This window comes from Dermacentor andersoni, chromosome 7 (genome assembly GCF_023375885.2).
Source record: "Dermacentor andersoni chromosome 7, qqDerAnde1_hic_scaffold, whole genome shotgun sequence".
NCBI lineage: Eukaryota > Metazoa > Arthropoda > Arachnida > Ixodida > Ixodidae > Dermacentor > Dermacentor andersoni.
This window is the reverse complement of record NC_092820.1, coordinates 20,500,236-20,516,066: the sequence shown is the minus strand read 5'-3', so window position 1 is coordinate 20,516,066 and position 15,831 is coordinate 20,500,236. Positions and strand designations below refer to the sequence as shown.

Genomic DNA, 15,831 nt, shown 5'->3' with positions numbered 1-15,831 from the left:
AGTAATCTCCCTTACGTTGTCCTTGGTGTCAATGTTTGTTGGCTTCTTATGATATGCTTAATAAAAATCGGGCCCCTCGGTTAACCCCCTTTATTCTAGTTTATTACATAGTGAGGTTCTTGAATCTGGCAACATTGGTGCTTTCAGGTAGTTGGTCGGGCCCCAGCTCCCCACTGGAAAAATGAAAACTTTCCACCTATGCTGCTAAGTATTACATGCCTGCGTGGCATGGAAAGAGCTTAAACTAAACATCGCTTGCCCCTCTCGTCGCAGGCTCTGCGCTCCCAGCCGGAGAGTTGACATCAATCACACAAGTGCACCTACGTACATGGCACTGCTGTGACGTCGCTCATAGTGACACGTGACTTTGAGAATTATTCAAGGCAAGTTCAGTTATTTGTTTAATCTGTTGCTTCAATACACAAATTAATGTTTGTGGAAACAAACATACAAACCAAATGCCTGCATGTTTTTGTTTTACTTCATACCATAGCAAGAGAGATGCACATCCATTTCGTCTGCTTGTTCCCACGTTATATAGTCGCACGCACTGAGAGCAAAATTATGTTATTTTCTACTGTGCTCCAGTGCAGCAATCATGTTTTTTCATTCTCGCATGCCTGCCTCATTGCTCGTGATAGTGGCACTGATCAGGTGTGCTTGTGCAGAGCACACAAAATTGTCCAGTGCGCAAAACGAGACAAACGTAACAGCTCGTACACGAGACCATTACCAGATGTGCATCACTCAGCAAAAACACGAGAGAGACAGAGAAAAAAGGAAGGAAGGGCCCATGACGTATCCGTCATGCAATCTTCCAGCTCCAGTACGGGAGAATGCAGGAAAGGAATTTCACTTGCGGAGGCTAGACGGGGCAAGTAGAGAGAGTGTCTATGTTGGTGGTGATACTTGCCTCCTGAAATCATGGCTTTGAGCCGCTTCAAATAGTCTACACTTGTTATGACGGACCCGTGCACAAAAGACTTTCGGATATAACGGACCATATTTCAGCCTTAGTTTGTTCTACCTATTTTATTAATGAAACGAAGTTCGCTTTTAACAAATCACGCTACAACAAACTATCGGCTACAGTGGACAAAATCAGCATCGATTTTTGTCAAAGTCGGGTGTACAAAATGGACTTTTGCCGTGTCTACACAGGCTGGCAACTGACTTGCGAGGGTCAGCCGATGATCATGGCTCAGTATCTTGTGTGCGAGGGAGGGAGGAAAGCAGTGTGGAAGCCAGTGGGGGGTGGGGGGGTAGAGGCAAGAGAGAGGGGGGGCGGCTCTACGCCAGTGGTTGCTGTTAATGGCATGGCCGCGCATCTTGAAAGCGATCTGCAATGTGAAGAAAGTGCGCCCAGTGCCGGTAGCTTCGTATGCGCTATGCATTCGACGTTTAGTTCGTGTTGAAGTGAGAGACAGCATGAAGGTCAATTCACTCGCTGCTGCTACTGCGCTTCCTCACTCCAATGTTTTGGCAGCAACTTTCCGCACTCATCGCGTGAGATTTGCTCATGTTTACCTGTGCGCGTGTGACACCGTGCTTGTTAATTTAGTTAGTAAGCGAATATTTACAACTTTATACAGCTGATAAAACTACTATCCTTACTTTGCATAGCTGTCTACTAATTTGCTATCATAATCGACGCTTTGCCTCTCGGGTGAAACTGCAACTTTTTTTCTTTGTTTTTTTACTTTGGACGTTGGTCACTCGCTCTTTTCAATAACGTTGTTACACATTGCGACGAAAGTTCTGAAAGTGATGCATTTTGGATATTGCGGACTTTGGATAAAACGGACATTTCTTGTCAGTCAGATTATCGGGTCCGTTGTAACAAGAGTCGACTGCATTTGTATCTGCTATTAATGAACTAATTTGAAAAACTGTTGCGGTAGAATGCTCCTTAGAGGGCATGTAACAACTTTGAGCACCTAACGAAAATTTGTTATGCGGCCTGTTGAGGGCCCTTTCAAAAAGTATGACCAGCTGGGCCACCATAATTTGATGATTCTCATAGTCCTATTCTACTGCGTTCTAACCCTTCACCATTTAAAATAGCTGAACTCCGCAAAGAAGGTAGCATTTGAGCCAGTGACAAAGTCTTGTGGTGTCATGGGCACCCAACAGACCACTTAAGAGAAGGCCACAGACAATGGTCTTGCCCCTCACACAAGCTCAACAATCTGAGAGAAGAAATGGCAGTTCGGAAGCAGAAAGCAATGCCAATCACATGCCTTCTGAAAATTTTTGGGCAGAACTCATCTACAATGACTATTCAAGTATGCCAATAGCATTCTTTTGAGATGGAAATGAATTCGGAGAAATTTCAAAGGATCTTTTTTTATTATTGAATGTTCTAACCAATTTTAAGGCCACATTTCTATATTGCACTGTCTCGAGATCAGCCCACGAAAGCATTTAGATAGATAGCTGGAAAGAAAACTGATCCAACAATGCCAAGAATGCTATTCGCATTAAAGGATCTGCAGTAGAACCTTGTTCACAAATCTAGGGAAAAAATGTGAGAAAAACATACTAGCCGGGAAAACGTACTGACACGTGTACTTATCTTTATCGGGCGACCACGTTTCGCCGCTTACCAACTGTAATCGCACAGCGACGGACGCGCCTGCATGTATCCGACGTTTCTGGAAAGTTATCGATGCTTCTACCCGGCTGTCGGTTGTCGCCGCACCTTGTGTTATCTAATTTCATCGCGTAACGCGAATGGTATAGAACTTTGTGGAAGGCACGCGGGTCCAAACGATTAGTCTGGAACATTCGACGACTGCTCTATAAAAGCCGACGCGCTTGACCCGCTGATCAGATTTTCGACGATCGCCGACTGTGTTCGCCGCTATCGTTGTGCTTTAAGTGTAGCCTGTTTTGTGGGCACAGGTTCGCCCAATAAAAGCTAGTTTTGTCTTTCACAGTACTGCGACTGTGTTCTTTAACGTCACTACCACGTGACATCTGGTGGAGGTGCTTGTGCGTTCATGTACCGAACGCCCCCGCAAAGCCGCGATCCAAGCCCGAAGCCCGAGGACAAAACCAACGTCGCCCAAGACCAGCGTGCTAGCCGCCGACTGCAAGGACTGCCCCCAGAGCACGGACTTCTACCTGAGACGAGCAGAAAGATTGCCACCAAGTCCACCCCAATGGCAGCCCCAGCATCCCCCGTCGTGCTGCAGCAGCCCAGGGAGCCCCCCACGTTCCGCGGTTCAACATTCGAGGACCCGGAAACCTGGCTCGAGACGTATGAGAGGGTCGCCGCATTTAACAACTGGAACGGCGACGACAAGCTGCGTCATGTCTATTTCGCCTTGGAGGACGCCGCCAGGACGTGGTTCGAGAATCGAGAGGCCACCTTGACGACGTGGGACCTTTTCCGAGGCGGCTTCCTGCAGACCTTCACAAGCGTCGTACGCCGAGAGCGAGCCCAAGCGCTGCTGGAAACCCGAGTGCAGCTGCCTAATGAGACGACCGCGATTTTTACAGAAGAAATGAGCCGCCTATTCCGCCACGCCGACCCGGAGATGTCGGAGGAAAAGAAAGTCCGGCTCCTGATGCGTGGTGTAAAGGAGGAACTTTTCGCCGGTATGGTACGAAGCCCACCGAAGACTGTCGACGAGTTTCTTCGCGAGGCCACTAGCATCGAGAAGACACTGGAAATGCGGAACCGGCAATTCAACCGGCGCACGAATTCAACAAGCTACGCCGCAGTTCAGTCACTGGCCACCGACGACCTGCGCGAGACTATCCGAGCGGTCGTGCGGGAGGAGCTACAAAGGCTGTTCCCGTCATCACAGCCTCAAGTGGCTTCGATTGCCGACGTCGTACGTGAAGAGCTCCAACAGCAACTCGGAGTAGCCCCTGAATCGCCGCAGCCTCAGCCGCAAGCGATGACATACGCCGCCGTCGCCCGCCGTCAAGGTCCCCCTCCGCGACAACACCAGGGCCCTGTAACGCCGCAAATCCGTTGTCCACCGCCGCCGCCGCCAGCACGCCCACCCGTCGCCCAGCGAACCTACGCGAGGAAGACTGACGTTTGGCGCGCCCCCGACCACCGCCCGCTTTGCTATCACTGCGGAGAAGCCGGGCACATCTACCGCCGATGCCCATACCGGGAGATGGGACTCCGAGGGTTTGCCATTAACGCGCCGCGACCACAGATTGGCGAACGACCTCGCGATATCGCCGACTACCTCGCCGCCACTCAGTGGAACCCTCGACGACCGGCCCGTTCGCCGTCACCAGGCCGCTACCTGTCGCCGCAGCGCCGACCATACACCGGCCCAGCCCGGGGCCGCTCTGCGAGCCCATATACGGAAAACTAAAAGCAGCAACCGATGGAGGTGCGGTTGCTGTTCGTCGAACTCACGAAGATCCTCCGCCGCCGCCGAAGACGCCGAAGAAACTAACTCGACGACATAACGACACGCCGCCGTCCCGACGAAGTCTGGAAGCAGAGAATACGACGACGAAAGACGACTTGACAACACGACGTTCCAGCTTCAGTTCAACACGACGCAGCCGTGATCCAACGCCAAGACCTAACTGCAATGCCAGACAAAGAACAACCGACCTCGACGTACTTCTCGACGGCCACGCAATCACTGCCTTAGTCGACACAGGGGCCGATTACTCCGTAATGAGTGGACACATCGCCGCCCAGTTGAAGAAAGATAAGACCGCGTGGGAAGGCCCTCAGATTCGCACCGCTGGAGGACACCTCATCACGCCAACTGGGATCTGCACGGCAAGAATAACCATTCATGACCGGACTTACCCTGCCACCTTCGTTATCCTCCAACAATGTTCACGAGACGTCATTCTCGGTATAGACTTCCTGGACCAACACGGCGCAATCATCAACCTGAAGTCGAAGTCAATAACGCTGTCGGAAGATAAAGCAATGCCGCCGGAGAGCCCTCGTAGTCACCACGCGCTGAGTGTGCTCGAAGATCAAGTGAGCATCCCGCCTCGCTCCAGCATTCTTATTTCGGTCAGCACCGAAACACCCGCTGACGTAGAAGGCGTCATCGAAGGCGACCAACGTCTACTGCTAGACCGTGAAATTTGCGTCGCAAGAGGGATCGCTCGACTGCATGGAGGGAAAACTGAAGTGTTGCTGACAAACTTCAGCCAGGAGTTCAAGCACATCAACAAGGGCACGACGATCGCGTACATCGAGGAAATTCTGGAAACAAGTAATGCGTTTGTCCTCTCGGATTCCGCCGCGCCTACCCCGACGACCATGGTTCCCGAACCAGACTACGACATTAATCCAAATCTGCCTATGATTAAGCAACAGATGCTCAGAAGTCTGCTCCGACGATACAAAGGCTGCTTTTCGACGTCATCGAGGATTCGACAAACACCAGTCGCCAAGCATCGCATAATCACCGAGGAGTGCGCTCGACCACTCCGTCAGAGCCCTTACCGAGTTTCGCCGCGAGAACGTGAAGCTATAAGAGAACAAGTCGACGAAATGCTGCGCGACGACATCATCCAGCCGTCGAAAATCCCGTGGGCATCCCCGGTTGTCCTGGTGAAGAAAAAGGACGGAACCCTACGTTTCTGCGTCGATTATCGTCGTCTGAACAAGATCACGAAGAAGGACGTATACCCCCTCCCACGGATAGACGACGCATTGGATCGGCTCTGCAACGCTAAATACTTCTCGTCGATGGACCTCAAGTCTGGCTATTGGCAAATAGAAGTCGACGAAAGAGATCGCGAAAAGACCGCCTTCATCACCCCAGACGGCCTCTACGAGTTCAAGGTTATGCCATTCGGACTGTGCTCGGCGCCAGCAACGTTCCAGCGCGTGATGGACACGGTTTTAGCAGGATTGAAGTGGCAGACCTGTCTCGTATACTTGGATGACGTCGTCGTCTTCGCCGGAAATTTCGACGTTCACCTTAGGCGGCTTGAAACAGTACTAGAGGCCATCAGGTCATCAGGACTTACTCTGAAGCCGGAAAAGTGCTGCTTTGCTTACGAGGAGCTTCTATTTTTAGGCCATGTCATCAGCAAATCTGGAGTCCGCCCCGACCCGCAGAAGACAGCTGCCATAGCAAAGTTCCCACGGCCCATCGACAAAAAGGCAGCGCGTAGATTTCTTGGCATGTGTGCCTACTACAGGCGATTTGTCAAGAACTTTTCACGCATCGCAGAGCCGCTGACGCAGCTAACTAGATGTGACGTCGAGTTCAAGTGGGAAACGCCGCAGGCCGACGCATTTCAAGAACTCAAACGACGCATGCAGTCGCCGCCCGTACTTGCGCACTTCGACGAGCACGCCGATACCGAAATCCACACTGACGCCAGTAGCCTAGGCCTCGGTGCCGTCCTAGTCCAGAGAAAAGATGGACATGAACACGTGATAGCTTACGCTAGCCGGTCGTTGTCAAAAGCGGAAGGCAATTATTCTACAACCGAAAAGGAATGCCTCGCCATCGTTTGGGCTACAGCGAAATTTCGCCCTTACCTATATGGCAGGCCATTCAAAGTCGTCAGCGACCATCACGCCTTGTGTTGGCTAGCGAATTTAAAGGATCCCTCAGGACGGCTGGCACGGTGGCGCCTCAGACTACAAGAATACGACATCACTGTAACATACAAGTCCGGACGAAAACACTCAGACGCCGATTGCCTATCACGCGCCCCCATTGACCCGCCGCCGCAAGATGACGAGGATGACGACGCCTTTCTTGGAATAATAAGCGCGGAAGACTTCGCCGAACAACAACGAGCGGACCCGGAGCTTAAAGGCCTCGTCGATTATTTGGAAGGGCACACCGACGTTGTCCCCAGGGCATTTAAGCGCGGATTATCTTCCTTCACGCTTCAAAACAGTCTACTCGTGAAGAAGAACTTCTCACCAGTCCGCGCCAGCTACCTTCTTGTTGTACCGTCAGCGCTGCGTCCAGAGATACTGCACGCCCTACACGACGATCCAACCGCTGGGCACCTTGGATTCTCCCGGACGCTGTCGAGAATACAGGAAAGGTATTACTGGCCGCGTCTGATCGCCGACGTCGCCCGTTACGTCAAGACATGCCGAGATTGTCAACGACGCAAGACACCACCGACAAGGCCAGCAGGATTACTACAGCTGATCGAACCTCCTCGCCGACCATTCCAGCAGATTGGGATGGATTTGTTGGGGCCGTTTCCGATGTCAACATCCGGGAATAAGTGGATCGTCGTGGCGACGGACTATCTCACCCGCTTTGCTGAAACTAAAGCTCTACCAAAAGGCAGCGCAGCCGAAGTGGCGAAATTTTTCGTCGAAAACATCCTGCTGCGACATGGTGCTCCAGAAGTCCTCATCACCGACAGAGGAACGGCTTTTACAGCAGAGCTCACCCAAGCCATTCTGCAGTACAGCCAGACAAGCCACAGGAGGACAACTGCCTACCATCCGCAGACGAATGGTCTCACGGAGCGCCTAAACAAGACCCTCGCCGACATGCTAGCAATGTACGTCGACGTCGAACACAAGACGTGGGACGCGGTCCTACCGTACATAACCTTTGCGTACAACACGGCGGTGCAAGAAACAACACAGATCTCGCCGTTCAAGCTGGTCTACGGCAGGAATCCGACGACGACGCTCGACGCCATGCTGCCGCACGTCACTGACGAGGGAAATCTTGACGTCGCTAGCTATCTCCAGCGCGCCGAAGAAGCCCGACAGCTCGCCCGCCTGCGGATCAAGAACCAGCAGAGGATCGACAGCCGACACTACAACCTCCGACGGCGCTTTGTCGAGTACCAGCCCGGTGACCGTGTTTGGGTTTGGACCCCTATACGCCGACGAGGACTGAGCGAGAAGCTCTTGCGTCGCTATTTCGGACCGTACAAGATCATCCGACGTATTGGCGCACTGGACTATGAGGTCGTGCCAGACGGCATTTCGCTGTCACAGCGGCGCCGCTCACGACCTGAAATTGTCCACGTTGTGCGACTCAAGCCGTACCACCAGCGTTGACGACCTTTGGGACTTCGCGTAACTGACCTTTGGACTTGATTTCTTTTCGTTGTTTTGTTAATTATGTTTAACAAGTGTCCTTTTGTGTTTCGCTCTCTTATATTTGTAGCATCGGGACGATGCTTTTTAAGAGGGGGGTATTGACACGTGTACTTATCTTTATCGGGCGACCACGTTTCGCCGCTTACCAACTGTATTCGCACAGCGACGGACGCGCCTGCATGTATCCGACGTTTCTGGAAAGTTATCGATGCTTCTACCCGGCTGTCGGTTGTCGCCGCACCTTGTGTTATCTAATTTCATCGCGTAACGCGAATGGTATAGAACTTTGTGGAAGGCACGCAGGTCCAAACGATTAGTCTGGAACATTCGACGACTGCTCTATAAAAGCCGACGCGCTTGACCCGCTGATCAGATTTTCGACGATCGCCGACTGTGTTCGCCGCTATCGTTGTGCTTTAAGTGTAGCCTGTTTTGTGGGCACAGGTTCGCCCAATAAAAGCTAGTTTTGTCTTTCACAGTACTGCGACTGTGTTCTTTAACGTCACTACCACGTGACAGTACGATCTGAAGTAAGTCAAAAGATTTGACAGACTCAACTATCCTTGACATCTACGTAATATGAAGCATTGCGTGGATCATTGCAGCACGAGTCGCCGACACGTGTCGAGCTGGTGGTGCTCCGGCAGACCGTGACGCGTTTTGTCGTTTTCCTATTGCATGATGTTTTAAGAGGGTGACAGGAAACGGAAATGAAACCGAGCTGGTTGCCGGATGCCGCCGAAGTGGAACATGATGCCCACATTGTTCCGCCTGCAGCAGGGAACGGCGGTGCATTTGGATTATCACCTATTAAAAGCGTGCAGTACGCTACCAATGGCGCTATGCACCACACGCTGTAAAACAGACAGGTGAAGATGGTTATCGCAATAGGTTTGACGGCGATAGCTGTGAAAGCGGCATGCGATGGCCCAGGCAGAGATTTGTTGGTACCGGAATAAGAAACTCTGTGCACCCTGGTGTTTCCGCATGAGATGGGCGGGTGAGTATTACGGTGAAGCTGTCGCGGCGGGCAGCTATACATTGTCTCAATCACGCATGCCTCGTGCCTTTTCTTGTTTACATGGGATCTAGCGGCAGGATAATGTATCATATGATCGCAGTTTGGCGATGTACTGAACGTTGGTCCCGAAAAATTATGTTTTCCGAGAACGTTTGAACCACAAAAATGAGCATAACTCCATTTAGCCATTTTTCTGTGTTCTTAATTGCAAACGTTGGCGACGGGAAAACATGTGTAATGGGAACTTATGAACGAGGTTCAACTATATATCCTTAGTGAGAAGCAACTAGCAGACAGACACAGTCATCTAGATTCTTGAAAATGTGATACCACGACAAAAGTGTGCAATCTGCACAATATCAGTGCATTTACAGAGGCCAGACTAGAATACATAGTGGGAAATGAACCCTGTTTACCCCAGCATGCAGTGCACCATGTTTCAGAGGGCTGCACTCACATGCGGATCCAAACCCAGCAGGAGCGAAAACCAGGCCCGAAACAGGTGCAGCTTGGCGGCTGGCTGTCGCAGCCGAAACAGGGCGGGCCCCACGTCCTCGAAGAGCACCATGCGCTCGGGGTCTTCCGAGGTCACCTCCTCCGAGGCCAGGTCAGGGCGGTACGGCTGCCACTGGTGCAGGTCACGCAGACTCTCGAGCGCTAGCCACGCATCGGCCAAGCTGGGCCGCCGGCTTACAATGTCGTCTTCTAGCCGTTGGCATTCCTCACCTGTGTAATGTTGAGTGTACTGGCTCTTGTAGCACTGTGTAGGTAGAGCTTCCATCACAAATCTTGCTAAAAATTGCACAAGTGTTGAAAATTGAGCTTGTCAGTGTACTTTCTTGGTAACTTGGGAACAGCGAGAAACAATGAGACAAGAGAGGCCGCACACGTGCATAGACTAACAACACGTTCTGTGACTGCTGGTCTGCGGACACGTGTTGTCCTTCTTGTCCCATCGTTTCGCGCTGTTCCCAAGTTACCAATCTCGCAATAAATCCTTAGCCTACTCAGTCCCCAGTGGTTGCAAAGCATATCACTATTAACACTATAACACTATCACTTTAACAACTATTTCGTGCAGCGAGATTTTGACACTGGGCCACGTGCATCCTACACAGCTCTAGATCCTCCAAATGCAAATACATTCTTTTTGGAAGCAACAGTAGAACATGAAGTTAGCGCTGTTTTCTTGGCGTTGAAAAACAGCCGAAGTTGCGATGCTGATGGGCTGCAAGTAAGGCCAGTAAAATACGTAATAAATAAAATTGCTCCTGTGCTGACATATATATATATAACTTATGTATTTCAACCGGTGTTTTTCCATCCAAAATGAAAGTGGCTCGTGTAGTGGCTTTATATAAGAAAGGAGACAAAAAAGACGTCTCGAATTATAGACCAGTGTCGATACTGCCTGTATTTTCTAAAGGTTTCGAGAAAATAATCTATAATCGACTATATCCTTTCTGTAACAAGCACGTGATAACGAAATGCCAGTACGGATTTATAAAAAATCGATCAACAGAACTAGCTCTTCTCGACCAGAAAGAATATATATTGGAGAAATTTGAACAAAAACAATTTGTTCTTGGTGTTTTTGTTGATTTTACGCAAGCCTTTGATTACATAAATCATAAAATTTTATTTGACAAATTAAGTCAATATGGCATTCGTGGGCTTCCCCTGATGCTTCTGAAAAGTTATCTTTCAGAAAGACGTCAGTTTGTGTCAATGAATGAAATGGTATCTGAAAGAAAGCAAATAATCTCAGGAGTAGCGCAGGGTAGCATTCTCGGGGCTTTGATTTTTAATTTATATATAAACGACATAGTCCGTATATCTTCAGAAGTTAAATTTATAATTTATGCTGACGACACTAGCATATTTGTTTCGTCTTCATCAGATGCCGAACTTTTTCATAAAGGTAATGCCATTTTAGAGGAACTAAGCACGTGGGCAGATAATAACCAATTAAAGATAAATGCAAAGAAAACAAAGGCTGTGATGTTTCATTCTATAGGCAGGAAGGTTTCAGTAGTACATAACCTAATTTATCGCTGCTCAGAGATAGAGCTAGTTAGGTCTATTAAAGTACTTGGTGTACATTTTTCAGAATCACTGCAGTGGGATGAGCATATCAATGCGATATTACAAAAGTTAGGTGCAATAACGGGAATTCTGAACAGAAACCGCTACTTAATTCCGAAGTCAATAAAATTCTTAATCTATAAGGCGCTCTTCGCTTCCTATCTAAACTATTGTCATTTGGTCTGGGGGACTACAACACAATCGAATTTCTCGCGGCTATCAGTCATGCAAAAAAGAATTTTGAGAATAATTGAGAATGTGCCACTCCGGCATTCTACTGTGGAGCTCTTTAAAAAATTTAAAATAATTAGAGTACAAGACACATATGAGCATAAATTGTTGCGTGAATATCGCCTGAACTATGATTGTCATAATTCTATCTTCATGGGTTTGGTGAATCTCCATTTGAAGGAAGCATCATATGCCACTAGAACAACAGAAATATGGAATGTTCCATATTGTCACACTGGCTATGGTCGGCAAATGCTCCAAAACAAACTTCCACGTCTACTAAATGAGTTTAATAAAGAACAAATCGATATTCGCGAAGCAACATTATCTGACTTGTACACATTCTTTCTAGCCTAACATTGACCACTAGAGCTGTTTACGATTGCTATTTAATTATATTGTTTCAATGTCACTATTACTAACCGTACATTGTTATGAAATGTGCTGTCATTCGATGCTGAGGTGAAGTAAAGTATGTTAACGCATGTTGCCCTACGTAGGACAGTAACTAATGTGTTTAATTTTATGGTTTTGTCAAGGTTTATGGCAATGTTGTGCTTATATGATGGTTTTGCAAAAGTGTACGACCATGTGAACAGGATGTGTGTGCCTCTGCTGTTGTCTTTGCCAGCGTGGGGGCGAAGGACTCCCTCAAGCCATCCTTGAATGCCTTTTCTCTTCGCCTCCCATCACATGTATATGTGATAAAACCAATAAAGAATCAATCAATCAATCAATATAACAAAAGGTATTGAAGCGAAACTGAAACAAACTTAAATCAAATCAATATTAAACAACACTTGTCATTGGGGCTAGTTGGTGTATGCTTCTTACAACAAACACAATGCAACATGCCAAGAAAGAGATTGGCAAAAGGAAAGGGTGTCACTTACAACTGACTTTATTCCTTGAAAACATCGCAATATATAGCCATGCCATACATGCGCAGCGAGATTCTGTGCTAGTTTGAAAAGCACCTAAAAAATTCTATTCTAACTCAGCACTGCACAACACTACTGATGCTAATACAGATATCTTTATTTCTTCTCATGTAGTATGCCTCCAACATTTCTCGTGCCAGCACCTCGTTGCTTCTGCCAAGAGTGGTGATCCTTTTAAATCTTGCCCAACATTTTTAGGATTTGCAATGCACAAGTAAATGTGCCAAGAGGTTATTCTTAATGGAGAGTTCACATTCTCTCGCACTGTTTAACATATCGGCCCGTGTGGCCAACGTAAACCTTGCCGCAGCTGAGCGGGATTTCACAAACCATACCCACCGCACAGGTGACGTGGGTCCTTGAATTTCTCGTACCGCATATTAGATGGCTCTGGTACTTTTGAAATCTGCAGGCACAGGCCCAACAGCTTCCTTGATGCCGAGAAGACCAAAGGTACCTTGCACCTATTAGCTACCTCTTAAGCACTTCTTAAGGTTGTGCGCAACCTTATGTACTTACGGCACAACTATTGGCCTTCTTTCCATCCGATGCCATTCCTTCTTTTTTCCTTTTAATTTTTGAAGGCAGGTTTCAGCTACTGCATCTACGACGTAGCGAGGATACCCAGCTGAGTAAAGCTGGTTGACCTGACGGTCAAAGCTCTTCGCCATCCTGTGAGGGCAAGATCTCACCAGCACACCTTCCAAAACCACAGAGGCAATACCTCTCTTAATGACTGTTGAGTAGGCCGCATCATCGGGCATCAACTCTTTACATGATCGGGGAACGCTAGGCCCAGCAAATATTTTCGTCTGACAGTGTGAGGCTCACAGTTATTAGTAGGCAGCTCGTGCATGAAGGACAACCCCTTCGCATGTTGTCTAAATTTCTTTAAGATGTCATCTACCGAGTTAGTGGTCGTCATACATGGTCTGTGTTTTAAATCAACAAAAGAACTGTCCCATTATCTGTAAACCCTATGCGCCTCTGCACTGTCAAGGGCCTGAGCCAACGCTCGGTGAAAAGAGGCTAAGAACATGTCGCACAGCACTGGGGCTACACACCTCTCACCTTTCTCTTCCTTGGTGTGTTGCATCGCTTTCATTCTAATAAGAAATCAGCCTGTATCTTGCAGTAAACAAAAACTAGACGGTCATTATGGGCTAAAAGCTATAAAAGTAGATTGACAGGGCCCAAAAGACTTTACATAGCAACGCCAGCATAGTACATAGCAAGACAAGTATACAAAGTGCGACGAAATGGTAGGTATATACAAAATTTGTAACATCAATAAAACTACGGCTGCAGCAACAATAAAACGACATCATCATTGTGCATCAAAACTATCAGCAATACATATACAGACGAAAGCAAGTGCTTGTGCATATTGAAAACTGTAATTAGAAACAAGTCAAATAAGGTGAGCATGAATAAACATTCACATGCAATGTCAGCGTTACACAGCTTAAAAAAAGGAAAAGAAAACAGAAAACTAAATAAACCGGCTCATAACTGAACAAAATATAACCCAAGTAGCTTTCGACTATAACCTCTAACAACTAGGCATTTATTTATAGTCACAGGTACATTGTAGGCTGGTGACTGGTGTTGATAACAAAATGTGCACCCGCCGCAGTTGCTCAGTGGCTATGGTGTTGGGCTGCTCTGCATGACGTCGCGAGATCAAATCCCAGCCATGGCAGCCACAAGTCGATGGGGGCGAAATGCGAAAACACCCGTGGTACTTAGATTTAGGTGCACATTAAAGAACCCCAGGTGGCCCGGATTTCCGGAGGCCCTCACTACGGCGTGCGTCATAATCAGATCGTGGTTTTGACACGTAAAACCCCATCATTAAACTTTTTTTAACAAAATGTGCAGAAATGTGGAATGTAAATGTGGAAAGCTGAAAATAAACTCTTACTTTCATGTGAACCAGCACTGAACGGGTACTTTATCGATTTTTTTCACTCCATAAAAAGGGAAATAGAAAAAGATGATATTCAGGTTGACCACGTTCTCTGCAGCTTATCATTCATGCATTGTCTGCGCTTGCGGCTCAACCATGCTAACTCATTTGTAAATGCAGAGAAGCGTGCTGTCATTCTAGAAAGGGCAGCACTGTTAGTGTAGTCTTCAATGTGGTGCATCAAAAGGCAGGGACATTAGTAAGTGCACTTGTGAGTGTTTGAAATTGGTGACAGTGAAACAGTTCTTTGGTGGCAGAAGACCTTGTAATCACTAAAATGAAGAAGGGCTTCCTGGTCACTTTTAACCACACCGGCATGTAAACTCTAGTAAATGCCACAGAAATTATGCATTGGTTCTGACATATTGCTTCTGAGGTATGCTTCCACAATGCAATTGTTCTAATGGGGGGAGGGTTCTACTACTTGCAAGATAGCATGACCATAATCAGGAGACATTGTGATTAGCGTGCCTTTGAAATAGCTCAAGCTTTTCACATGGTGAAACGTAAGAGCACGTGAATCAGTTTGGTGCTGCTACCAGATGACAAAATAGCCTTTTTCGATGGCTCCCAATATTGTTCTTCCTGTGCTCTTTGGAAATTTTTTTTATTTGTATCAAGGCCGTCTTACATTAGCATATTTTTCTGATTAAAAAATCAAGTTGATAGACAATGCTCATCCCATGTTCTTCCTCTTGGGGCTCATCCACATCGGTGATTCGCAAAAGTGGTGCGGCCAAATTGGTTGCAAATAGCTAGAAATGGTCGCTTTGGTTTAAAAGCAACTGTTTTGGGTCAGTCACTCACTGCTCGATCGTTTAATCGTACAACTGCATTTGCAAACCTACTGGATGAATCAGCAGCACACGAACAGGACGTTTATAAAATAAGCTGATGCTTATTTTACGTGGTGACGATACAAACAGATGTGAACAGCATCAATTGCAAGACATTTCGTTGTGCTGCCCATCGCACTTGCTGGTAGGAATGGGCCCTCGATCTTCATCCATCTGCTCCCAATGCAAGGGGACTTGTCTTCATTATGGCAATAACTAACTGCTTGACATTGCTGCGACAAAAACAAGTGCCCTTGTCGAAATGTTCGCTCAAAAGACATCCCTTGTTCAAGCACTGAAGCCGATTCCTTTAAGTTTTCGTCTTCCTGTGAAATCTACAGTGGTGTACCTTGTGTTCCCTGCTGCGCTGTGGCTGCCTCCAGGGCTGCCTGGCCACCCAGCTGCATGAGGTGGGCCCAGCCGAGAGCACCTCGGTCGCCAAACCGAGGGGCGCCACTGTCCCAGAAGGGCTCGAGCAGGGCCAAAGCCTCGCTGAGGGGGGCCTCGCTCAGCTGCGGTGGACAGCGCAGGCTCAGCTCGGCGAGTGCCTGGAATGTGGCGACTGCCCGCTCCCACAGGCCGGCCTGGCAGAGGAACACTCCATACTGGCGTGACACCTCTGTGAACCAGGGGAACACGATAGGCGCTCTTCTGAACCAATAATGCCACTCTGTGCAATCTACTTATGTCACATAACATGC

General features: G+C 48.1%; 1 protein-coding gene across 3 annotated transcripts in view; it reads right to left on the bottom strand.

Moving 5' to 3' along the window:
• LOC126535661 (nuclear exosome regulator NRDE2) overlaps positions 1-15,831 on the bottom strand; it is a 331,490-nt gene that overhangs the window by 162,776 nt on the left and 152,883 nt on the right. For all 3 annotated transcript variants that reach the window (XM_055073175.2, XM_055073176.2, XM_055073177.2), the window contains 2 exons: positions 15,480-15,749; positions 9,526-9,794 (listed from right to left, as the gene is read on the bottom strand). In XM_055073175.2, coding sequence (XP_054929150.2) covers positions 9,526-9,794; positions 15,480-15,749 — 539 coding nt within the window. The remainder of the gene's footprint in view (positions 1-9,525; positions 9,795-15,479; positions 15,750-15,831) is intronic.